The sequence below is a fragment of the Accipiter gentilis genome, chromosome 22 (assembly GCF_929443795.1).
Source record: "Accipiter gentilis chromosome 22, bAccGen1.1, whole genome shotgun sequence".
Taxonomy (NCBI): Eukaryota; Metazoa; Chordata; class Aves; order Accipitriformes; family Accipitridae; genus Astur; species Astur gentilis.
In genome coordinates this window covers 10,774,604-10,801,859 of record NC_064901.1, presented here as the reverse complement: position 1 = coordinate 10,801,859, position 27,256 = coordinate 10,774,604, and the positions used below count along the sequence as shown (strand labels likewise).

Sequence of the window (27,256 nt, the reverse complement as noted above, 5' to 3'; positions counted from 1 at the left end):
ACAATCTTAAAATTAATGAAATTAGTATAGAAACCAAACATTGAAAACAATGTTGCTGCAGTTTGACATACCTTTTGTAGCACACAGTCATTATGTAGACACTTAGTAGTAGAATAATTGCTTTAATTTACTTCTGGCAAAATGCAATCTCACTAACAGGAAGTTTTTGCTGTGCTCCCAGTCATATAAAAGGCTGTGTTCATAGGAGCCTACCTGCATAAAACCAGTGTCTTGGCATACATAAATGCTGCTTTAATATGAGAACCTCTGTTAGAGTATTAGATATGTAAATAACTGTCCAACAATCTATCTTGATATGCCTTCTTGAAATGGAAAATTATGAGAAACCGGGATTTCTTACATTTTGAAGAATTGCTTGTATTAACATGAGGTTGTTTACCACAGGCTTTGCTTCCCACACGGCGCTGGTTTAATACAGTGTTGGATGACTCCCATCTTGTTGTTCACTGTTACCTCTCCAGTCTTGCTAAAAGAGAGAAGGAGGGTCATCTCTTCTGCCAGGTGAGATACAAAGTTGTTGAAAATAACTTTTTCATTCTGATGCAGCTCTGAATACTGCAATTGTTTTGTTTTATATTTGTTAAGACAGGTTTTTTTTATGGATGCAAACTACATTTATTTAAATCCTTCAGACAGTAGTTCTTTCTTACCTGTATTTATGTGTGTGACTGCTCTTACGTTTCTGGCTCTGTTTGTGAACAGTTCTTAAAGGTACAACCTGGAAAACAGTGCAGCTTCTGGCATGCTTTACCCCACGTATAGCAAAAGTTGACACCAATGCATTCTGCTGTGCTTCGTTTTGACCTCAGACTGTTTTACAGTGCAGTTGTTTTTCACTACTGTCCCTCAGTTTACTCAGTCATAGACAGTATATTGGTTTTTATGGCAGGACCTGAAGATCTGTCCCCTTACCTGCACCTCAGCTGCTTTTCCTGCTGCTTGCTGTCCCTCATCTCTGGCATTTGTTCAGTTTCTCTGAGGGTCAGTATTAATGGAACACAAAGCCAGCAGCACATCTGAATAATTATCTTCTTCTGAGTTAAATAATATCGTTGAAAGGTAGGATGAATTCCAGAGCTGGCATCAGAGAGGGCATGGGGGAGCAAGATCTCTCCCTTTTGGTAGCAGCAAGCCCTAAGTTGAGTTCAGTGTTGCAGTGAACCTCTGGCTAGATTACCTTAGTGCAGTTAGTTTCAGTTTCAAGTCCTAGTATGTAAAAGAAACGGCATTGGTTGTGGGCTGTGCTGTAATTTCTATGGGTTGTAGATGAGATACCGAAACAAAATAATTTTGTGCCCCAGCCAAGTATAAAATTTAGATACCACTCCTTAGGCCATTTCTTAAAGAACTTTGAGGAACTCTTGTTTGTGCATGGTGCCCAGATTTGTCCTCTTAAACTCTGTTTTTGTTTGTGGTAGGGTGTCTCCTATTGTTAATCCACTAATTTATATATATGATGTCTCAGCTTTTAGATATGCTTAAATTCTACACTGGCTTTGAAATCAATGATCAGACTGGAAATGCTTTGACGGAGAATGAGATGACAACAATCCACTATGACAGAATTACTTCTCTACAGGTAGGCATATGGCAAAGTGCTTATGAGAGGGAAAGGATTTGGTTTTGTTGGTTTAGTCTCATTTGTATCTGCAATAGGCATTAAGTTATTTCCCAAAGCAAACCCCTTATTTCTCCTGTTGAGTTACAGGAATAGTTTTAACTTGACTTTCTATACCATATTGAAAGCACTTAACGCTTCAATGTTACGTATGTGACTATGACTAAGTAATATGCTCTAGCAAAACACCACCACTTTTGATTTGATATTGTTGAGATTAACTGCTCCCATTAAATCTATTCAGAAGGGAATATTAAGTGCTATAGGAGCTTAACTTATGACTATGCAGTAGGTGGCACCATTTCTTCAAGAGCAGCACACACATATGGTAGCAGTAGTGCATAAGAGACAAAATAAAAATTCACATCACTTGTAGTCATATAAAGATAGTTAAACTTTTCAGAATTTTTCCCATCGGTTTTAATAAAAAAACTCAGGGAAGCATGGTTAAATTTAAACTTGTTCCTTGCTTTTTTTTAGTTGTCTGCAAGGCTACCTGTCTTCCACCTTATGTTTTATTTTAATGACAGAACAAATGCTGATAGGAGGGTGTATAAAAAAGATATTGTATCAGAAGCACAGGAGTAAGAAATAGGTGGTGCTAAGAAAAATGGAGATTTCATCTTGTTTTTATTTCTATCCTTGTGGAGTCCACAGGGTGCTACGTGTTGTGAATCAGAAGAAGCTATGCTTTTTTATAACTATTTAGATTGTTATTAAATTGTTTCATTAATATGCATACATTCAGTTTTGGGGTATGGGTCTTTTGTAGAGAGCAGCATTTGCGCATTTCCCGGAGTTATATGACTTTGCACTCTCAAATGTAGCTGCAGTAGATACTCGTGATTCACTGGTGAAGTTATTTGGACCCCTTAGGTAAGTTATCAAAATGCTATTTAATGTGAAATTGAAATGCTTTGTTCTCGGTATGTTTTAATGTAACAAATTTCTAGCCTTTTTTCTTTCTGACTTCTCATGTGCCTTCTCAGGTCTTTCTGACTTGTCATGGTGCCTTTACACCTGCTGAAATAGGGAGACAGGAGAGTTGTGTCCGCTAGTGGTGAAGTACTAGAACTCCAGTATTAGAAAAATATCTTTATTTTCCTTTTTTCTAATGAATGTGAGAAAGTACTGATTTTCTGGAAAATAGCTAGCTGCTGGAAGCAATTGTAGCAGTAATTAACTTTAACTTTTTAAATTTAGCTTTTTTAACTCTTGCGTACAAAAACTACTACAGAAATCGTAGAAGTATACGACTGTATTAACTCTACTGTATTGTAAATGCTGTGATTAAAAGGATAGCAGTCTGTATTTTGACAAAGGCAGATGTGCTCTGTTGTTTTATTCGGTTTTCAGGTACACGTCTTGAAACCATAAAAAAATATTCACACCTTGCTCTGTTTATTGCAGATGAGTGGTTCAGCTTACATCTGTGGCTGAACACCCTTCACTCATGGAAGTGCTCTAGAGCACTTCATAACAACTGCAAACCCAAATATTTTAAATATCTCAACCTTTCCTTAAAATACTGATCTGTAATTGTTGGTTTCTGATGAAATTCATAGTTGGAATTTTTTTTTTTAATTTTTTTTAAAAGCTACAGTGAGTGGTAAGTGCTCTCTCCCGGTTCCAGTAAGTGACACAAGCTTCTTTCTCTTTTTCCTTCCATTGTGCAGCTCAAATGTTCTTCACCAGGTGGCGTCATACCTCTGCCTACTGCCACCCCTTCCGGAAGGGGAAGATTCGAGCTACGAGAAGGAGTTTCTGCTGGAGTTGCTGGTAAAAAAATAGTTAACATTGCTTGTGGTTTTCCTTGTGCAAACTCAAGACATAGCTACATCTAGCAACTACGCTGTAGTAAAGGACCTTTTGCGGAACCACCTGTGAACCACAGCACTGTTATAGCAGTAAATGGCATACTGAGATGGGGTTTAAAACCATATCAATTAAGTATTTGAAAATGTTTACTTATAAATGTAGTTTTCCTGAGAAACTAGTACACGTGTGCTTGGTGTAATTGTAAAGGTCAATAAGCAGAGTCTCAGCAACAGTTTTGAGTTCTTCCGGAAAAGTTTTTGCTCTTTATGTAGTAACCTGTTTGTCCCCTTTAAAAACAAAAAAATCTGCTAAAGTAGATCTAGATATTCAGTACCTGTTTGGTTCCTCAAGCCCATTTGAAATACCCTTTGATGCACATAATGTTTTTTTGGGATATTCAGTGTATAACAATATTACTGTAGGCTTCTAATCTGATATCAGTGTTAGAACAGCATAGCTGTTTTTTAAAATCTTTTTCATAGGGTTATTTTGTGGTTGTTCATGTCTTTAAAAATCCTTCACGTAATTTCCTAAGGTTTAGGTGGTAGTAATACAATGCTTATGGATGCCATGGAGAGAGATTTGTTCAGATGACATATGGTAGTATTGGATGGATTTTATTTTTTTCTCCCAAAGAGGGCATTAAGACTAGCTGTTGCTGAACAAGCAGTGTTAGTTAGCTACTGACCATATGTTTTATGCAAAGCAAAATACATTTTATTTGAAGTTGATTCTTTGGTAAGCCTTGACTGAAAATATTCAGTTGTGTTGTGCCATTTTTGATCTGCTGAGTAGCCAAATGATTGTTTGACTTGTAATATGACCAAGAGTTGGACTATGTGTTTGTTCACCTTTTGATGTCACTGTGTGCATTTAGTTATATTTAATTAAAACAAAACTTATTAAAAGGGAGAAAATGGCAAGGGACCACCAGCAGTCTTGTGAATTAATGTGTATGTTTCACAAATAGCTCTATTGTCCCTTTTTTAACTTATGGAAGTTTAAAATGCATCCTTTCTTTAGGTTTCCCGTCATGAGCGACGAATATCTCAAATTCAACAACTCAACCAGATGCCTCTTTATCCCACAGAGAAGATTATTTGGGATGAAAATATTGTACCAACTGAATATTATTCTGGAGAAGGTATGATTAGTAGTTTAGTAAATACCGAACACAACAGTGAATGCTGGAAAAAAAAAAAGCAGTTCTGATATCTATGTTCATTCTGTCCTTGGAACTTATATGCAGTATTTTGGCATCTTCCAGTATCTTAGAGTAAGGTCAGCTTTTTTTGAGTTGGGAATCAGGAACTCCGAGATAAAATTGTTAGCAAATTTACAGTGGATTTAAAGAAAAATCCAAAGGTCTGCGTTTACACAAAGACATTGATTTGCTTATAATCTGGGTAACAGATGTGCTTTACCACCAGCTGTGACACAGGTGTGACACTTAGTGTAAGGTGAAACAGGTTGTAAACATACAGCAGAAAAGCTGTTGTCTGTGCTTTGCTCTTAAGTATGTTCAAGAAAGCTTTTTTTAAAAAGAAAAAAATAAGGATGGTGATGGGAGGAAACTAACACTTAATTATCTTACTCTTATTTCAAGGTAGAAATGTACACAGTCGCTGAAAGGTAGTGCATGCATTCTAAATTCAGAACCTAGTGTTCTTGCTTGATGTGCTCATGATCAAGGATGCAAACTGGAGGTATTGCTAACAAGGAATGATATAATTTGAAGCTTTGCAATACTCAGCACATGTATTTTAGTCTAGCTACTTTAAAAAAACTGTTTTAATGTGGATCATGACAATTTTCATTAAGAATGTGAAAATTTTAATTTGGAATGTGGAATTTCTAATAACAACATATATCTTCAGAGACTAGTATAAAGTATGTTTCTGGTTTGAGCAGTGAGTATTCCATACCCTCCCCCATGTAGTTTTGATTCAGAGGGGCTTTTCTGTAGGCATAAGCCTCAAGTTCAGCTGCTTAGTCTAGATTAGTTTTTTTGGATAAATTCTCTGTGAACAAGTACTAATGAGAAGAGATTTTTTAAATTTGACCCCTTTAGATGGGTGGGGTTATAGGCAACAAAGGATCTTTTTCCAAACAGATATGATACAAATGCCATCTAGAGATCTGCCCAAAAAGAGATAAAGTACTTATGTTTAGTATGATGCAAGTAGTTAAAAGCTGATTCAGATTCTTCTGAATAATAGGTTTCCTGATGGGATTTATCCTTTAAAAAAACCCTAACAACAAAAAACCAGACACCCCCCCCACCCCCCCACCCCCCAAAAAAAAGCCCTCATCCAAAACCCAAAAGAAAAAACAAAACCAGAACAAAAAAACCCACAAAACCCCACCAAAACAGGGTCCTTGCTGTAATTTCTAGGAAATCATTATATAAACCAAGATTTTTTTAAATTCTATTTTTTATTTCAGTGAACAACATATAGGTTGTTCTAATGGTCTAGAACATACAGGTTCTTAAATACAAGTCAAGGTAGCTTTACTGTCATTCAGACCATATTGGAAGGCTGACTTTGCAGTACTTAACTTTTTCATGCACTGTGTGTTTATTTTGTGTTTTATTAGCCAAATATATTAATCACAGTATATGTATTATTGCTGGGGGGGGAAGAGAAAAAGCAGCTTATCACACCCGTGTCTGTGCTATTTTGAGACTTTTTCATAATGCATTGAAGAAATTTTATTAATGGTGAAATGCAATTTTTGGCAAGTAACAGCAGTTGCTAGTAGAAACACATTTCCTCCTTCTGGAGTGAATTCTTGCTATTATTATTGGTGTACTGACAGCACTGTTGTGAAGCGTTTCTGTTGCTGTCAGACTATTACAAGTATTTTTCTATTTTGCTTCTCTTAGTTTCAGTTTACACTTTCTCTTTTTAATCTCCATGTATTCTCCAGCCCTGATTTCAAACAAGACAGTTTTGTTTTTGTGGTCTTGGGTTTTTTGTGTTCTTAAAGTAGCTAAATTCTTTTGGTCTAATATTTAAATAAGAGTAATAATTTAGCCCAAGAAAGGTAGGAGTATTGTTTCTATTTTCTTTTAAAAAATGAAGGAAGAAGAATATATGTCTGATAAATGCTATGCAGCCTTAAAGAGGTATTAGTTCAGGCCCTGCCTCTTATGCCTATAACTAGCTTTACAGGACAGGGTTTGTTACTTGGTCTTGGCAAATGCGTTAAGGTATTTTATCACCATGAGGCTTTCCAGAATAGAAATTGCTGTGCTCTACAGCCCTTCTTCACTGCCATTGTATCTCAGTGCATGTGAAAGCCAATACGTAGTACATATACCAGTGAAAGGTTTCAAGGATAATACTGCAAGTTACAAAAGCCTGATGCTTTCACAGATCTTAAGCATAGGTGTCAAACTGGAACATTAGTCCAGTAATGTTAAATGACTACCATATAAGAATTTTTCTTACAGAAAATTTACATCTAAGACTACCCTAAAGTTATGCAAGCTTTAGGACCTGTCTAGGAGTTTTAATATGCCTTGTTTAGTTAGATCTAATCTTCCCATGGTTTTCATTCTCATTTGGAAAAAAATAATAAATCTATAATTGGAACAGAAACTTCCCTCAAAAGTTGTGTATTAAAGTTTGATTTCTTGGCTTAAAACTTTTTTCTACATTAATGGTTTTCATGGCTTCTAATACACATAAAGGATTGGAATTAGGGAATTGTTGGATAATGCATGGGGTTCATTAGTTAACGAGCCTTTTTCATCATTACTTAATGCTGGTTTAATTGTTGCATTCCCAAAGTACCATTACTTTGCCCTACATTTGATTTTATAAAAATCAATTTTGTTGTAGTCTGAATACAGGGAAGGATTCAGTCTTTAAATAGTTCACTGTATTACTGCCAGAAGGATGAAAATTCCTTTAATCTTATGCAGGTTCATTTAGAGAAAACCTGAAAAATGTGTGCTTTTTAGCGGTGTATATTTATAAGAGGATTATTTCTTAGAATCTCATAGGATTACAACTATGGCAGTTATAGAATGTGTGTATGTATTTATGAATTTGTAGAACCAATATATTAATTCACTTTCATTTTGTTTTATCCATCAAATACCTTTTTCCTTCCACCCTTACCCCCTTAGGCTGTCTTGCACTTCCCAAATTGAATCTACAGTTTCTGACTCTTCATGACTACCTGCTGAGGAACTTCAATCTTTTCCGCTTAGAGTCTACCTACGAGATTAGACAAGACATTGAAGATAGTGTCAGTAGGATGAAACCATGGTAATATTTATTAACTGATGCAAACCTGTCAGTTTAATTTCAATTGTAATCAAAGTACATTCAAGAATGAATAACTGATATTGTGCGTATACTAAATACATAGTAACATGCATTTTAAATTATTATCTAGGTAGTATGTTTTATACTAACTTCTTCCATAAGGTGTTGCCATCCTGTGGGATGATTTTGTAAGGGTTCTGTCAGTACGCATCCCTGAAGAAGTGTTAAGACAGTATGTTGGATGCTAACCACCAACCTTTGTTGTGTTAAGATGGGTGAGTTAGATTTCCAGAAGTACTAAGCCTTGGCTGAGATTATAAAATCTGGAAACTTACCACCAATTCTTCTGGTTTATGTGAGGTGTTACTGAGTACTCTTAAATTTGCTACCTGCTGCCTTTTGATCCTCTTTAGATTTCAAGGGATCATTTGGTGTGATGTCTCTCATACTCAGTAGTTGCTTTTTTGTTATCTTCCCTTTTTCTTCTCTCTCTGAGGTATTTGTTGATTTTTGTTGTTTTTTTTTTAATGCCAGCATAAATTGCGTTTGTTTCTTGAAATATAAGTCACTTCATGTTATGTTTCAGTTCTAAAATGCAGGATTATGTGAATGTTCTTCAGTAGCATGAAAAATAAAGACTTCTACTTCTGTCTTAGAGCTGACTGAAGTAAATTGTTTCACAGTTTAAAAAAAGAACTGAATCTGTTATCAGATAATGACTAACAAAACTTTGGTGTTTGTTTTTTTTGTTGTTGTTGGGTTTTTTTAGGTTATCGGAATATGGAGGTGTGGTCTTTGGTGGATGGGCTAGGATGGCACAACCCATTGTCTCTTTCACAGTGGTGGAGGTGGCAAAACCCAATATTGGTGAAAACTGGCCCATGCGAGTGCGAGCAGATGTTACAATTAATTTGAATGTCCGAGATAACATCAAAGATGAATGGGAAGGTACTTATGTTCTTTGAAATAAGGGGCTCAAAATAGGTGCTCATCAAAATATACTTTGATGTAATCTTTTTTGTGAGAAGGTTTGTTTGTTTTTAATGTGGTACAGATTTGCCAATCTTAATACACTCTTTAAAAGTCAGTTACTCAAATTCTAAGTCTAAGAAGTTTATACTTTCCTAAAGTGAAGATTGAAGTTATTAAAGTATTTATACTTTCATTGGGAACAGAATTTTTACTATTTCAGGCTGATGTAATTCAGTTTGCTAACTGTAAAATTTTGCCCTTTACAGGGAATGTAGAAAAGTAACTTAGCATTTTAAATTAATATGCATGCTAATAATGTCATATTGGAAAATTAGTGGGGAATGGGCTATCTGTCTCGTATACAAATGGAGAGGACAGATTTGATTTAATTCAAACAAGTGCATTTTAGTATTTTCAGTATATTTGAATGTTGTTGAAGTGCTGACTGTACCGAATACTGTTTCTTATAAGTATCCACAGGCGACACTTCTTTTGCTTGGGGAGTTGAACTTTAGTTGACCGTGTTGGCAAGTGGCACAGAAGCATGTACTTGTACTTGGATTATCAGTAAATGTCACTCCCTTCTCTTTTGTTAGAGAAACCTGTTAAATGTGCTGGCACTGCATAGTGTGATTACAGGTCACGTAGCACAAATGCTAAAGCTGGAGAGTCTGATAAATAAACAGATACAAGTTTGAGAATGTAGATTTCTATTCAAGTAGTAAAGTTAGGAGGATGGCAGCAGACTTTGCTATCCTGCAGGTAGCTATATAGTGGTGCATCTAGCTTTTGAACACCCTCTGTGATTTCAAAAGCAGTAGTGCTTTAACTTAATCAAAACTGAGGTGAAGAATTCATGAATCATTGTCTAACATACAGAGTCTTGATGAAACCGCTTTAGGTTGGACAATATCTGGTGTATAATGAAAAATCACTTGTCTTGTGTGAAAAATACAGCATGTGTTTACTAAATTTTGAAGGTGTCTTACATCTGTGAGAATCTGTAGGTGTACTGGAGAAAAGGATTAGTGTTCAAAATTACATTAGTGAATTGGAAAAATTGCATTTTAAAAGTAGGATGTAGTTCAACAAGGATGAATATTAAGAGGCTAAACTTAAGCAAGAGCAAGTCACTGCACGAATGCATGGGGGAATAACTTGTTAGGCAGTAGCTCTGCAGAATGAAAAGAGTTTGGGGTCACCATTGCTCGAAAGCAAATGTGACTCCACAGCAACACATTACTGCTGAGGGGAAAATTAAAATGCTCAATCAAGTCATATCAGGATTTATGAACTGGAATGTAGCATGGAAAACAAGTAACTTGTTTAAGTGACCTTTTACCCTGATGTTGTGCTCAGTTCTCGGCACTGCACTTAAATTGTTGTAAAAAAAATACATGTGAAGGTTAGTCCAGAAGAAAGCAATGAGAATAAGAGATTAATGACACACTACTTTTGAGATAGGACTGAAAAATATATAGGTTGTGTAACAGAAGTAAGATTATTGGGAGAAGAATAATCTTGAAATAAAAAAGTTTGTTGTCTTGGAAAAAAAAGCAGACAATTTCTCCTTGTCATATCTGAAGTCCTAACAGATATTATTATGCAGGGGTAGTTGAAAAGATTACAACATCCTATGGTTCTGTATCCTTTTATGTTATAGGCATGTTTTGAAACAGAACGCATTATTCCCTAAATGGATGGGGTTTTATTTACAAGAAATTTTTGTGTATTCTATTGTATATATATTAAGGGATGGATAAGGAAAATGGCATTCAATCAAATCACTGAATGTTCCTTTTTGGTATCAGGTCTGCGTAAACATGATGTCTGCTTTTTGATTACGGTACGTCCCACGCAACCTTATGGCACCAAGTTTGACCGACGGCGACCTTTTGTTGAGCAAACTGGCCTGGTATATGTCAGAGGCTGTGAAATCCAGGGCATGTTGGATGAAAAAGGACGTGTTATTGAAGAAGGTATGGTATACCAAAATTTGTTTGAAAGTTTGGGGTTTTTTTCTCTTTTTGTTGTTGTTGTTCTTAACAGCCTAATCATTGACTTGCTTCTCTTTTAAGCAATGCTCATTGAATTCATTACCTACTTGAAAAAAGTACAAACTGAACAAACCAGTTCCATAAGCAGCCTGAGAAAGGTTAACTAGTTTCCTCTGGTAAGATCTGATGTAATTAGATTAATTAAATAAATCTAGTATACTTCGGTTTTAGGAATAAAATAGCTTATATTCAAGAACTCCTATTAGAAATGGGATGAAAACATGAAATAAGAATGTTTGTAACACCATGCCGAAATTAGTTTCATCATATGAATTTGTTTAAATTTCATTTCAGGAACAATTATGGATCACTTATTTGAATGATAATCTGCTTTTAGCACTCCTTCAAATTCTAATCTTACTGTTTCATTATGGGCAGGACCTGAACCCAAACCAAGGCTTAAAGGGGATTGCCGAACATACAGAGTATTTCTGGACCCAAACCAGTATCAACAAGACATGACCAATACAATCCAAAATGGAGCAGAAGATGTTTATGAGACATTTAATATAATAATGAGAAGAAAACCGAAAGAAAACAATTTCAAGGTAAAGTACTTGCTCATTGACTCTTAGGATAAGAGTTCACTGGGATATGCCAGCAGTACTGAGACATGGTCATTTTAGATGCATGTAGTTAGGCTTCTTAGGTCATGTTGGATCACTTCAGGAAGTTAGAGCATTTCAGCTGGTGATAACTTCCCCCTGCAGGTAAATGTTGAAGTAACTGGAAATCAGAACAGTCCTACTTCACTTGAGTATATAATAAAACAATAGTTTATCATTTCAGTCTTTTAACAGGTAGCCTACTGATAAGCTGTATTTGCCCTTTTTGAGGATTGAGGGAGTATGTGGAATGTTTGTGTTACCTGATGTAACAGTGGACTGTAGGAAAAGGAGGAGTAACTAGTCAAAAGGTGAAAACCAGAGAAACCTGTTAGCTTTTGGGAGCATCACTGTATCAGTTTCTTACTGGGCTTTAGAGGATGTCAGATGAGATTTTTTTAGCACTGATACATTTGATAGTCCTTACAGATATTGTATGCTAACTGGAGCTTTGTAGATTGAATGGTGCTTTTTTTCCTGCCCTAACAGTTTTCACACAGTTGCAGTGCATGATTCTTTAGCATTTTACTTCCTTGGGTATTCATTGTCAGGAGACCCTTCAAGTAATTTGGTCAGAGTTCAAAATAAACCTGTTGCTAATGCTTTATGATACTGTATATTGCCTATAAGTAATATCAAAATTATGCACACAACATTCATTCAGTTTTGCAAATAAATTCAACAAATGCTGTTTTCAGGAAGTTTATCAATACCTTGGCTTTCCTTACCTTCTGTTAAAGCAAGAAGAGGAAAGTGTTCCAGGAAAGTTGAAATGTGTGTATAAGTTTCTAGAATTGTGAATTGACATAAATTTAACTTTGGCCAAGTGGTCTGTGTTGCCCTTAGTAAACTTTTTTGATCAGGTGTCATAATTACAGAATCATAGAATCATTTAGGTTGCAAGGCAACTCTGGAGATCTAGTCCAAGCCCCCTGCTCAAGCAGAGTCACCTGGAGCAGGCTGTCCAGGAACACGTCTAGTTGGGTTTTTAATATCTCCAAGAATTAAGACTCCAAAACTTCTCTGGGCAGCCTCTTCTGGTGCTGAATTGTCCTCACAGTAAAAAAAGTGTTTTCTTGTGTTCAGATGGAATTTAATGTCTGTTAATTTGTGCCCATTGTCTTCTGTCCTGTCACTGGACACTACTGAGAAGAGTCTGGCTCCTTCATCTTCATTTCCTCCTATCAGGTATTTATCATATTGATATGATACCCTGAGCCGTCTCTTTTCCAGGCTGAACAGTCTCAGCTCTCTTGACCTCTTCTTACGTGAAAGATGCTCCAGTCCCCTAATCATCATTGTGGCTCTTGCACTGGACTCACTCCAATAACTCCATGTCTTTTTTCTTATTGAGGACTCTAGAACTGCACACAGTGCTCCAGATTGAGGGTTAGTATGCAATTCAGAGGAACCTGGAGAAGCTTGAGAAGTGGGCCCATGTGAACCTCATACGGTTCAACAAGGCTAAGTGCAAGGTCCTGCACCTGGGACAGGGCAACCCCCAGTATCAATACAGGCTGGGGGTGAAGGGATTTGGGAGCAGCCCTGCAGAGAAGGACTTGGGGGTACTGGTGGATGAAAAGCTGGATGTGAGCCACCAATGTGTGCTTGCAGCCCAGAAAGCCAATTGTATCCTGGGCTGCATCAAAAGAAGCATGGCCAGCAGGTCGAGGGAGGTGATTCTTCCCCTCTCCTCTGCTCTGATGAGACCCCACCTGCAGTACTGTGTTCAGCTCTGGAGTCCTCAGTACAAGAAAGACATGGACCTGTTCAAGCGGGTCCACAGGAGGGCCACAAAAATGATCAGAAGGCTGGATACCACTCCTATGATGAAAGACTGAGAGCTAATGTTGTTTAGCCTGGAGAAGAGAAGGGTCTGGGGAGACCTTATTGCGGCCTTTCGCTACTTAAGGGGGGCTTACAACAAAGATGGGGACAGACTTTTTAGCAGGGCTTGTTGTGGTAGACAAGGGGTAATAGTTTTAAACTGAAAGAGGGTAGATTTGGGCTAGATAGAAGGAAGAAATTTTTTATGATGAACATTGAAACACTGGAACAGGTTGCTGGGAGAGGTGGTAGATACCGTGTCCGTGGAAAGGTTCAAAGTCAGGTTGGATGGGGCTCTGAGCAACCTGATCTAGTTGAAGATGTCCCTGCTCAATGCAGGGGGGTTGGACTAGATGACCTTTAAAGCTCACTTCCAATCCAAACCATTCTATGATTCAGCCTCAACAGTGCCAAGCAGAGAGGAAGGAGCACCTCCCTTGACCTGCTGGCAACTTCCTAAAGCAGTACAAGATACTGTTGGCCTTTTTTGCTGTGAGGGTACATAATTTTGTATACCTGAAAATATTTCTTGTATGCGTGCTTAGTTTCTCTGCTGTTAGATCATTTAGACCTTTGGATCCTTAATGTTGCTTGAGTTTTCCATTATGAAAATGCAACATGAACAAAAAACTGCTTTTCTTTTCGTGCCTTAAAATCATGCATTGCGTAATTGAAGTGACTTTCATTTTAAAGGCTTCTGCAGCAAGTTCTGTGCAGATGGATAAAGAGGGAGGCAGGAAGACTTGTGACTTTTTCTTTCCTGTATTTGGAAAGATGCCTCTAGTGTAAAACAATAGCTTGCAGCCCGCACAGAGCATTCTGGTGCCATCCAGCTGTGGATCAGTACAGTAGAAGTACTTCAGAATGCTTTATAACTTTACATTAACAATCAGTTCTGGGTTGTTTTTTTTCAATGTTATGCATCTGCGGCAGGTTCATTTTACATTGTAAGCACAAGTGCTCTCAGCCAAAGCCTGTTGGTGTGCCAGCACTGTAGACATGGTTTTTATTCACGTATGTATGCGCTTTTGTGTAGTCAGAAGGAAAGTGCTGCAGTGAATAGTTAAGCTTGCTCAGCATTACTGTTAGATGTGAGTGTAGCTTTCAAATTTGTACTGTGTGCTTGCAGCTAATTTACAGGCAAATCACAACGCAGACCTTTCTATGCTGTTTTTTACTTAAGTATCATGTATTCATTTGTCAAAACAAACGAAGATATTTCCAGATCTATTGCATCACTACCAGTTTGCGTGCAAGTGTTCCACGTCATTTGCAAACCCTTCTAACTTCAGCTGGATAAAAGAAAACAAGGTATCCCTGTGATTAGTGTTGATAGTGTGTTGAGCAGATAGAAGGCAGCTTGAAGTTTTAAGCTGAGCTTGTAGGAGAGAAGACAACAGAACTCTTGTGCAGTCTTAGTAAATTAAGCAGATGAGACTGCAGGGGAAGTGCAAATACAATGTGTTTGCTGGAGGTGACACCACTGTGTCACTGCAGTTGGTCAGCAGTGTTAGTTCTTACAAGAACTAATCTTATTATTTTTACATGTATATGTGTTACTTTTGAAAAGCTGAAGCGAAGTTTTTGTGGTGTAAAAACAGCACATTAGCTGTTAGGTACATATTTCTTAAACTTTCCTCTGAAAAACTGATCATTTAGATTTAGATATGCTACCTGAAGAAGCCACACTTCCCAATTTATTTGTGCTTTTCTTAGTGCAAATTTATTACGCTATGCTTAATATACATTTAAGCGGAAACACTTGTTTTATATTTGCAACAAAAATATAAATATTCTTAGTTAATATGGGACTCGTCCATCAGTATATCTTGGGCCTTTGAAGTAACTGGAGAACCTTCAGGCTTCAGAAGTTAAGTGCAGGACCTTTCTGGTCCTGCAGGTCACATACTAAAATGTTTGCAAGACCAAGAGCAAGAAGAAATAAACTACGTGCCTTGGAGAGCCAAAGTGAGAGGAGGTTTCTGCAGTGGCTTGTAGGCATCAGGTAAGATACTTTGAGCCATCCCCTTTATTATAAAATGGGGCTGAGCTTCAGAGTATACTTTGTGTCACAGTGATACTTTATGCCAGCTGTATTATCCCATACAGGTTCACTTCTTCTAACAGCTGGGAATTTGACTATCCAGAGGTTCCTGTACAAGGACAGACCTGCTATGATATGTTTCCTTGGTACGAGAATTAAATTTGAAATGGCAGGAGCCATTCAACTGTTGGACAGTCAAGCACCCTTTATAGATAAGGAAAGGACAGAGCATATAACTTTACATCAATCATAAATTTTATAGTGCTAAGTTGCCTCTGAGTTAATAACTTATAGAGCTATCACAGAATCCACAGCGTGGTTGAGATTGGAAAGAACAGAATTACAAATTTACAGAATGGTTGAAGTTGGAGGGACCTCTGGAGATGATCTAGTCCAAGCCCTGCTGAAACCAGAGTCAGCTAGAACAAGTTGGTCAAGATCTTGTGACTTTGAACAGTTGGAATTGCGTATCTCTAGTGATGGACACTGTATAACCTGTTCCAGTGTTTAATTACCCATACAGGAAAAACTTCTTCATGTATTTAAGTGGAATTTCCTGTATCTCAATTTGTGTCCATTGCCTCCTGTCCTTTTACAGGGCACTACTGAGAGGAGCCTGGGCCCATTGTCATTAATTCCTCCCATTATTTATTTTTTTTTTATACAGACTGATAAAATTCTCCACCACCCCTTGAGTCTTCTCTTCTTGAGGCTAAACAATCCCAGCTCTCTCAGCCTCTCATATAGCAGATTCTCCTATCCCTTAATCATCTTAGTGGCCCTTTGCTGGACTCATTCCAGTATGTCTGTCTTCTGTCCGGAGGAGCCCAGCATTGGACACAGCACTCCAGATACGGTCTCATCCATGCTGAGTAGAGGGGAAGAATCAGAACCTTTATAGAGGTTGACTGCTTAAGCAGGAATGATGATCACATTACTTTGATTCCTCAAACGATACAACACAAGCAGGAAGAGCACAGAGAATCCTACCCTTTGGAGCTGGATATGTAAATTTAGACTGTCAGAATAAAATTCCATACTTTGTTTTGGCTGACTAGTCTTTATAAGATTGTCATTTGGAAGAAGATGTGTATTATATCTTGGTCTGGACTGCTGATGCCCTATCTTTGACATCCATTTGTGTCCATGTTTGTTAGTGTAGTAAGTTGGAGGATCTGGAAATCAGTGCAGATTTCAGATCCTGTGTTTCTTCTGCTGAAGAGCAGAGGGTCCTAATACCAAGTTTCAAGTACGGTGGTTGTTGGAAGACTTGCCACTGAAGTAGCCCTTTAACAGGAAGGCTAAAGTTCAGCTACCTCTTAGTTAAAATGCACACACCCTGTGCAAGGCCAGGGTCTGAGGCACTGGTGTTTTCATGGGAAGGGGAAAGAAGAGAAGATACTGTCATAATCACAGATGAGTAGAGAGATTATTTTGGGAATGAAGAACAAGCTTTTGGAGGGAAACTTAAGCTGGCTGCAGGGATGAAATTTATAGGGTTAAAATAGAAACGTTAAGCTGTATGAGGGTCTTATGCCCCCCCACCCTCCCCCCAAGTGTTCTGGAATAAAAACTTTACTGATGATTATGGTCCTCTTTAAGAACTATATAGTTTGACACTAGTGTTTTGTTGCATATATACACTATATATATATTGACTCCATCTAACCAAACACCTGTCAATTAAAGACTGTTGTATGCTAGCATCTTAGAATAGACTTGATTAGTCTTCAGTATCTCATGTTTTCTTGATAAAAAGTCAATGTCTCCAATCCTATTTTTTTCTAATTTGCAGGCTGTTCTGGAGACTATTAGGAATTTGATGAACACAGATTGTGTTGTTCCTGACTGGCTACATGACATCATTCTCGGATATGGAGATCCAAGCAGTGCACACTATTCAAAAATGCCAAATCAGATTGCAACTCTGGATTTTAATGACACTTTCCTGTCCATTGATCACTTAAAAGCTAGCTTTCCTGGATACAACATTAAAGTGACTGTTGACAATCCTGTTCTGCAAATACCCCCCTTCAGGTGATCTCAAAATTTCAAATACTGCTAGTTTGATACTCTTGCAGAAGTGTGTTGTCAAGTGGAGTTGAGTTCAGTGGTTGAAGGGATGTTCTCTTTCTTTTTAAGAAAAAGACTTCAGCAACTGAGTTTCATAGTGCATAGCATTGGAGAATAGTTTCTTCAGCTGGACTAAAACTATATCTCTTTTCCCTTACAAGTTAATGAGAATTGAAATATGTTTCCTTTTGAAGGAATAGATTTGACTGGGGAGGGAAAAGATGGCTTCCCTCCCCTTCCCACACAAGTCAGCTCTTACCATGGCCAAATTGAATCTTGAAAAGCAGGGAGGTAATCTTCCATGCTTTTTTTAAACACTGGATGTAGAATATGTGTGGAGAAGACACTAACACTATAAGATGATATAAAAATAGTCTGAAGGTATCAAGACAAGATGCCACGCACAATTTCCCTTGATGAACTAGTGTTCATTTTCAGTTCATAGATTAAAATACAGATATTCCTATTTATGAAGACCTATTGCTCTTCCTACTTCTGCATTTGTCCTGTAAAGAGACTAAGAGATTATTGCTGTTAAAGATGTCTGCATTGTTGTCTCAAGATAATTGGATAGCCATTGGAATTCCTTCACTGTGATTTGTTTCTGAGTTAGAGAAGCTTGCTAACATGCTACGGAGGGCTACAAAAAAAATTGAAATGGGAAGATAAAAGGCTTCATGTGCTAGAGCAGTTTAGAACATTGACATGTCTTCTGTGTTAAAAACCCCCTGTGCATCAGTTCTAGAACAAACTGAAGTTATTACTGCTGAACATATAGTGCTGGTGGCTTTCTATTATAACTTTACTCCTGTCCCTTCCATTTTCATTTCTGAACTCTTTGCCTACAGTGTTTTTCCAGCTGGTTCTCAGCACTGCTCCTAGATTTTCAAAAGGAGCACTTTTGATACACTTTTTGTCAAATATGCTTTCTTAAAATCAGCTTCATCAGTTAATTTGTCATTCTTTCCCTTATCCTCATTAATACTTTGTTGTTTGCAACTCTTGTTTCCTTATTGTGTGGAAGTTTGTCTTAATGGGGACAAAAAAATCTTTTTGTATAAACTTCTGAGACGGTCTGGTATCATAGTGAATGTGTTGAAGTGTAGTCTTAAATTATGTGTTACAGGATAACTTTCCCAATAAAAGGAGGCAAAGGAAAGAAAAGAAAAGAGGATGGGAATGAAGAAAAACCTGAAGAAGCTAAAACACTGATTGTAGAGCCTCATGTCATTCCAAACAGGGGACCATATCCATATAATCAACCAAAACGGTAATAAATGGATGAGAACTTGTTTACAAATGGTGATACATGCATAGCAGTTTATTTCCAGAAATACTTAAAAAATAATGTTGTTGATTGTAAACAGAATGTCATTTTGATTTCATTACCAAAAGAAGACTTGAATATGAGTGTGTTTTGTTTTATATTTAAATCAAACTATTCTATTATTCCCTCTCTGTTAAAAAATTTCCTTGAAGAAAATGAGAAATACTGTCTCTTAGTATTGTGTCAAGACTTTGAATATTAGGAGAATCATACCTAAATAATTTGACAGCATTCTGAGCAAATAACAACTAAAGACAGTCTTTTCAATGGGATGATTTTGTTGTCACCTGACCAACGTGATTTACTGTCTTGCTTAGAAATTGCAAGATTGCCATGTCTATAAAGGTAGTTTTAATATTGGTTTAATTTATATAAGAGTTTGCAAGCATGTAGTTCTGGAGAAACTTGTAGCCAATGAATTTAAATCAAACTTGTTAAAACAATTTCTTTTATCAAAACTGTTGGCAAAATCTATCAATTCTCTGTTCTTGTTTTGCTTTGTTACAGCAATACAATTCAATTTACCCATACTCAGATTGAAGCTATACGTGCAGGAATGCAGCCTGGGCTAACTATGGTAAGAATATTTTTAAGGATTTTATACTCTTATTTATTTGATTCTGGCTTTAGGTACATTCAGTGAAATACCAGCAATGCCCATTTCTGTAGCCTTCCTGAGGTTACTTCTATTAATAGTTTAAAAATATGGAAAATTAACATACAAAGGTTCAACATCCTCCCATCTTCACAAAATCATACAGAAACATATTTGATCTCTGTATAACAGTATTCTGTGTTTCAGTGGCTGAAGACTTTCCACAACAACTGAATTTACTTTTTCAGTGGTTGGATTGCTAGTTTTATGGCTGAAGACTTTCCACAACAACTGAATTTACTTTTTCAGTGGTTGGATTGCTAGTTTTAGACTGTAAAGCTCTTGCCATGTCTGCCATTTTTAGCTGTTTTAAATTACTTGCATCATTTCTAGTTCAGTCTAACTCTGTTAAAGGAAATGAAAGTCATTGAATTGTCTTCAGGGAGCTTTTTTCTGCTGTCTTGTGAAATGTAATGTTCAATCCTTTATATCCTATTGAATTCTAGAACTAAGAAGTTGCAAACCAAACCAAAGCTGTAGATTTGTTATGAAAATAATTTCTGATCAGTGAGTTGCTGCAAAGGTCATTAAGGTTTACCACTCTCATTTAGACTTTGACTACAAGTACCTGTCTCCCAATGAAGTACAGTCTATCCTGGTATTGACTCAGTGGAATATCTGAATGACTTTTCTCTGACACTCCTAATTTCTTCTTGCTCTATATAGGCAATAATGCTAATTTTTAGGTTTTTGTATTGGTATTCATTAGTACCATACTCTTCCTCCTCCCCTTCCTTCTTATGTCTTACCACTCCCTATACACTCTGTAGCTAGCACACAAAAGATAAAAGGCAAAGGAAAAAATAAACTTCATTAGAATTGTATGCCTTTTGTCCCTGCCTGCCTAAGTGTGCTGAAATTAGTAGCATTGTAAATGTTACCTGAGTTCTTGGCCGTGTTTTTGAGTGTAGTATGTTTTCTAGTGGAACACAGCAGAACTTTCTGGTTGTTATAGAGTATCAATGTTAAGGTCTATTTAGAAATGAAAGCTCTTTTTTTGAATGCTGTGAAAATGCCATGGTGATAGATGCTTTAAATTTGGTTATTAAACAGTGTTGGAAGGGGTTTTTTGGAATGATATGAACTGCTGGGTTTTACATAATTGGAGTGTTTGTCTAAGATACCCACACTGGTGTATAGGAGTGTTGTTTTATATCAGTAGCATTGTCAATAAGAAAGAAGATTGGGAAATTAAAATCTTTATCACCATTTTGTAGTGTATAATTAAGATACAAAGTACTGGAGAGGGGGTCTCTAAATTACCCAGTTTTTATTCTTTTTTTTTTAATAGTATTGCATACTGTTCATTAGTATCATGTGTACCTTGTATAATGCATTATAAACTACCATCTACCTCACTTTTGGAGTGCTTTAAAGAAGAAAAGTAACTTCCGATGCCTGGTACTCCAGCTTTCATAAATATTTGAGATGATGTTCGTTTATATAATTTGAACTTTTCTGCTAAAACTGAATTTGTTTATGTTTTAAGAGGTTAGAGAATGAGAGTTTATTAGGTCAGAAAACAATGATGAAGTCAGCTTTTTGTTTTTGAGGATGTATTTCTGATATTTTTTTTCTTACTGCATCACCCACTTTTTTTCAGGGAAAGAAGGCAGACTGATAAAACAGTTACATAATACAGGCCTATGTTTTATTTTCTGTCATTATGTCATGTATTTCTGTCTAATATTTTTGAGAATTACAGTCTTACTTGCTTTTGAATCCAGTGATCAATGAGATTCATTAAATAAAGCAAGCGTGATGGCATAGCAATTCGTAATTTTATGTCTCGATACATGTGAAACCTGCTATTCTGTGCTTCGTAATGCTGAGCAAATTACTTTGAGATGCTTTATAATACTTGGATACTTTTAAAATGTCTCAGGTGTCAATTTTGGAATGTTATTGGTACAATTAAGCCTATAAACCCATTAGTTGTCAGTATTATTTCTATAACATCCGTTGTAGATGTTTTTAGTAAATAAAAAGATTGGACTCTTTTTTTCTGTTCTTTACATCTGCCTCACCTTACTTTTTTTGCAATCGTGTGTTTTGTTGCTGTTTTCACTATTTCCCCTATGTTTAGGCTGTCCTGAGGTTAAAAAGCCTTTTTTTTTTTTTTTTTTTCTGAGGAGGTCTGTTTTCATGGGTTGTGAAACAGAATAGTACTTCGTATGCTGGATTACCATATTCCTCCTAGGCAGGAACCTGCATTAGCATTGGGCTAAGTCTTTCATGGTACATGTACGTGTTCTTGAAATTCACAGAAGCCAGCAAGAAATTGTACATGAAACAGATTTTGTTGTTGTTGTTGTTGTTAATATATGATGTCAGTGTCTTGAGATTGTTCTGTTTTTTTTCCCAACTGGCTGTATTTCTGTATTGTGCAATATTCTGATAAATTGTGTGTTGATATTTTGACAACAATTTGTTTGTTTTTTAGGTAGTGGGTCCACCTGGTACTGGAAAAACTGATGTAGCAGTCCAGATAATATCCAATCTTTATCATAATTTCCCAGAACAACGAACTCTTATAGTTACCCACTCTAATCAGGTAAAGTGTCAGTCATGTACGAAACTTTCCTGTAATTAAAACCAAGAAAAACAGCAGATATTGAGATCAGTAGTGGCGATTGCAACTGTCTCTTAACAATGAAAACTTGAGTTGGCTTGTGTGCAGTTTTGCCAGTTTCATAATGATTGTAGTTTTGAGTGATTTATGAAAAGTTTTCAATATGTTTAACTGGTTGGGGATAGAAACTAGGAAGTATTTTAAAAAAGTATCTGCATAGTTCTTACAGTTGCACATTCACTGCATGCAAGCCAGAGTTTTGCGAACTAGCTTTCTCAGACTCTGTGCTTCATGCTTTTAAGGGAAGGCCTCTTCAGCTGAATGCTTGCTTTCCATTCATAAGAAATGGAGTCTGCCTCTTAATTCTCAAGCATATATAAAATAAGAATAATAATGGTAAAAGTCTTAAAGATTCTTACTCTAAATCTGCATCTGGTTTGGAAACCAGGATCATCTATTTCCTGGTCTCCCTAATTAGCCTAGCCTAACTCAGTTATGAGCTATTTTAACTGAACATACAGCTTTGAAAACTTTTCATCTTTTTCCATCAAAGCAAGATCAGGCACTTAGGATGTTGATCAAATAATGGTGGATGGGGCTTCATTTTGGTGAGCAGTTACAACCTGAAATATTATAGGCTAGTGTACAGTGGGTTGCGGGAGAGTAACAGGTAGTGAAATTGAGAGAAAGGGTTGAGAGCATGTCCGCTGGGGAGAAAAGGAAGGAAATAATTCAAGACAGGTAGGAGACTCTTCTTGCCAGACAAGACTTATGTGAGAACATGAACTTCAATTGCAGTTCAGGAAATGAATTATATCTCAGCAGGGTTTGTTCCCTATGCATTGATGCTGTACTTGTAACATGTTTTGCATGACTTCCAGCAGACTTGAAGTTCAGGTGGAGCTTGCTCATGTTTATTCTTAGTTTCATTATTTGATGATCCAGTGCTTACAAACGTAATCCTTTGAAAAACACCGAATTGGACAGTTGATATTAAGCTGTTAGGTAATTGAAGAGTTTAAGGCAGGAGACGTAGCACACCTTGAAGTTTAGTTCAGCAAAACTTACTTATCCATATGGAATAGAGTCTCAGCACCTGCCAGTCAGTACCAGATCACACTCTTCTAATGTACAGTAAAAGTTAAATGGTTTAAAGTCATTCAACAAAATCAGTGTTTGCAAAGTGTGCTTCTTGAGACAGTTTTATAAACTAATAGCTTTATAAACTAAATTAACTATGTGATAGAATCAAATCTTAAAATTGTTTCAAAATCATAAAATAAAATTTAATTGCTATATGAAGTATGCAAATACAAGCATTTTAGTAGGCTAATTTCCTTCTTGTCAAGGTTAAGAGCTCTAGTTTCAGTATTAACTTCATGTTTGCTTTGGCTTCCATTTATACCAAAATAGGCATAATTTCCTAGCTGGCTTACCACTGATTCTTCAGTTTTCCTCTGCAAGAGCCTCTGAATTTCTAAAAACTACCTTTTCTCCTGTTCTTGTCAATCTTTAGGCTTTGAACCAGCTGTTTGAAAAAATCATGGCCCTAGACATTGATGAGCGCCACCTCCTGCGTCTGGGTCACGGAGAAGAGGAATTGGAGACGGAGAAAGATTTCAGCAGGTGAGGAAGGAGGTGCTACTGATAAACTTGATTGCATAAACTTTGTAGCAAGATGTATGTGCTGAATCCATTCTACCTCCCTTGTAAATGAGCAAGGAGCTGTGCTTGACAAGTTTTACCTTTCTCCTGTTATTGAATCCCAGTAACACAGAGTGCACTTGTTTTCGATACAGGGTTAAGTAATTTTGGTTCTTACTCAGTAAAGAAACTGCGTTCCCTTGAGAATCCAAAGGTGAAATCAGGCAGCTGCTTGTTTACAAACTCAACTGCTTGAATAAAAGTAGTTCATTATATTCTGGGCCCATATACACTTTATAGAATTAATCCGTTTCTGAGAGGAAGTTGAATAATAAAAGTAGGTTTTTGCAGTTAGCGAGTTTTTTGTACAAATATTATATCACTTCTACTGGCATGGTGAATATTCCATTAATAAATATAACCATGAAATTAAACTTTCTGCTTTTAATTCTCCAGAATTTTACTTAACTACAAAGTTGCTTATTTCATAGGTAAATAACACATTTTGAAGAGTACATACATAAGGAAAGCTGTCAACTCTGTATCAGTACAAAGACTTAAGAACCTGTTCTTGTAAATATTTGTACGTTTGTTATGTACATCCAATTGATGTCAGTTGGATTACACACATTAATAAATGTGAGCTGGGTTATAATTGTTGTGCACTGAACTGTCCCAGTACTGGCTGCTTATAGCAATACTTTGACTTCAAAAGCTGTAGTAAAAATTATAGATAGGCACTAGAAGCTACCCATATATGCATAGCTGAGTTTCATTTAGTAAGATAAATACCTGTGATTTTGGTTTTTTTTTTTTAATTTGAATTCTTTGACATAGTCAAATTATTCCAGAAATTTGATAGCCAAAATCTTAGTGAAATGATGCTGTGGCAGATGTTTGTTTAGTGGTATTCATGGTTTAGTATATTCCTTGAACAGCAGTGCTCATCATTAAAAGGGGTTTTCTTTGAGACTCTCTACACTGACTATTTTCATTCTTTTTCAAGGTAACTCCAGACCTACAGGACATTACTGCAAGTCCTATGGGTTCTGGCAGTTTGGTAGGGAAGGATAAGGGTTGAGGAATATATTTGAAGGTGGGCTGCACTACTGTGAAAAGAAAAGTTTACTTCCCATATTCATTTTGTTTGGTTTTGGGTAGCTTTTAAGTTAATGATTTTTCTGTGTCAGGCTGGTTTAGAGGGCACAGTACTGCTTAAGGCATTTCTGCTGCTTGCAAGCTTCATGTTCCTTTTTTGCTCTCTCTGCAGGCACAGCCAAGTGGGGCAGGGGGCTTAAGAACGTAAGGTGGGCAGGAGCTGATTAAACTGGTACTGTCACTTAAACACAAAGGGAATCACAGCTAAAGAAAACTTTTGTAGGGATGAACAAATACTTAAAAGAGGACATATGACTTCAATTGTGAGAAATAAGAGGATGTTGGAAGTGTGAGAAAAAAACCACAACTGGTTGCAGTCACTTGTAATTATAATGGATTAGTTTGTTGAAGAAGAAAAAACTAGTATTCCAAGGATCTTAACTGTCATAGTTCCTGAAGAACTTGTTTTTTCCAGCTGTGAACAATATAGTGTTCAGTTGTGTATTAGTAAATTCAAATCTCTAGCTTTAACTACTCCCACCCTTCTAAATAAGACAGTAGAACCCATTGTGACTACCAGGGATTGTGTCATTTCTTTTTCTGTGCAGAAAGCGTATTTTATGAGTAGTAAGTTTAATAAGAACTTGAAAGTTAGCCTTTATTTACTTTTGAGCTTTTAACTACATCTGCATTTTTGAAAGAAAGTGTTCTGTTCCTCTCACTTCTTTAATTCCACTCATTTATACCACTGTTTAATTTGTTTTCTTTTTTAGAAAATGTGATTCATTGATTATTTTGTTGTTGTTGTTCTTGTACGGCTTCTGAGAGTGGGGGGTGTGCATGGAATAAGAAATTGATTTTTTTTAAAGGAGAAAAATTGGGCTTGAATTGTGTAGGAGGAGGAAGAATGGAAGGAGTAGGTTACAAACTAATCATAAAAGTCATAAAAGTTACTCAACAGGCAGCTATGAGTACAGGATCCCGACCTGTCTGTTAAGGTGGGCTAATCATTAGTGCAAGACACTGTGTATTGCCAAAGTCAGCCAGCCTTATACTGAAACTTCCAGTATAGCTTCTATTTATGATAGTCCATACACTTGTTATACAAATACAAGCAAGCTATATGTGTAGTGTATCATAGTTCCTAAACAGTACATCAGAAGTAATGTTTCTCTTCTTTACAGGTACATCATGAGAATGTATTATTAACACTTATGAAGCTTTTGATGAAGTGATAGGATAAAAGGACCTTTTTCTACAATAATGGCTCTTGCATGGTTTTGTAAACTATTAGGGTTCAACTGATAGAAATAGTCAGCATGTAGCAAATTCTTGCTTTTTTGGAACTGGGTAGTAGTTGTGGGTTTTGGGGGGTTAGTTTTGGGGTTTCTTGTGGTCTCTCGTGATACTTAGATGAAACAGTTTTGAGTTAAATACATTTGAATACGAATTGTGTTATATTTAATCCATTTTGTAGGTATGGAAGAGTTAATTATGTGCTGGCTCGAAGACTTGAACTTCTGCGAGAAGTTGGACGATTGCAAGAGAGTCTTGGAGTCCCAGGAGATGTTTCTTACACTTGTGAAACAGCTGGACACTTTTTCTTATACCAAGTAAGGACTGAAATACTTCTGCAGAGACTATATGACCTCAATATGTTATGAAACACTTTGTAAGAATTTGAGTGAATTTTTCAGAATTGGGTCTAAAAAAACCCACATTTTCTTTGGTGGTTCAAAATACAATAACAGCTAAAGCTATAATTGCAACATTACTTACATGCGTTGCTATTGTTTTAAATCCTGCCTGATGACTCACCAGTTGGAAGGCCAGCATTGCTACTCTTTATGACTGCTAGCAAAGATTCTAACCTGAAGTTTCTCCTTCAAATAGGAAAATCTGTGGGCAGCTTTACATTTTGGACAAGCATTAGAGCAGCTACTTGATAGTCCTGCTGGAATGCTTTTATGGTGTTAAATGCCAATGTGAAATTGGATGCATAGTATACGAAAAGGTGGTTTTCTGTATATTGTATATCCCTCATTTCCCTTCCATGTATTTTTCAGTGACATGGTCTACATTAGCAATTAGTGTGGCTTCAGCAGACTTGTACAGCCGTATTTAGGATCAAATGCATACACTGTTTATGTTTTTACAGAAGTTAGTCTGGGCTAGCTATGGTGTGGGCCTAAACATAAATGGACATTAGGTGTTGGAGAGTGCTAGGAGCACTGCTAGAGCTCATCTTCTGGTTCAATTTCCTCCCAAAGGAATCCCACCTGATATTTAAACGGAAGTACTGTAGGTGGAGGTAATCAAGAGATTTGCTTCTGTGTTGGGTTTATGTGGCAAGGTTTTGGTAGCAGCAGGCTGCAGAGGTGATCTCTGAGAAGAGACGAGGGGCTGCCCTGTGCTGGACACAGCCAGCTCCAACAGACCCACTGCTGGCTAAAGCTGAGCCCATCAGTGTCACTGGTGGTGCCTCTGTGAAAACATCTTTGAGAAGAGGTCAAAAACCACTGTGCAGCAGCTCGGGGCAGAGAGGTGTGAGAAACAGCTCCACATATCAAGGTCAGAAGGAAAAGGAGGGGTAGGAGGTGATCCAGGCAACAGAGCAGAGATTTCCCCCGTAGCTCATGGAGAGG

At 36.9% G+C, this 27,256-nt stretch overlaps 1 protein-coding gene across 1 annotated transcript in view; it reads left to right on the top strand.

Moving 5' to 3' along the window:
* Positions 1-27,256, top strand: part of AQR (aquarius intron-binding spliceosomal factor) — a 62,298-nt gene that overhangs the window by 14,508 nt on the left and 20,534 nt on the right. Inside the window, exons 11-25 of the mRNA XM_049825124.1 lie at positions 406-522; positions 1,487-1,600; positions 2,412-2,515; positions 3,316-3,418; positions 4,481-4,601; positions 7,596-7,737; positions 8,507-8,685; positions 10,521-10,688; positions 11,145-11,314; positions 17,038-17,279; positions 18,442-18,585; positions 19,150-19,219; positions 21,741-21,851; positions 23,386-23,495; positions 26,089-26,224. Coding sequence (XP_049681081.1) covers positions 406-522; positions 1,487-1,600; positions 2,412-2,515; positions 3,316-3,418; positions 4,481-4,601; positions 7,596-7,737; positions 8,507-8,685; positions 10,521-10,688; positions 11,145-11,314; positions 17,038-17,279; positions 18,442-18,585; positions 19,150-19,219; positions 21,741-21,851; positions 23,386-23,495; positions 26,089-26,224 — 2,031 coding nt within the window. The remainder of the gene's footprint in view (positions 1-405; positions 523-1,486; positions 1,601-2,411; positions 2,516-3,315; positions 3,419-4,480; positions 4,602-7,595; positions 7,738-8,506; positions 8,686-10,520; positions 10,689-11,144; positions 11,315-17,037; positions 17,280-18,441; positions 18,586-19,149; positions 19,220-21,740; positions 21,852-23,385; positions 23,496-26,088; positions 26,225-27,256) is intronic.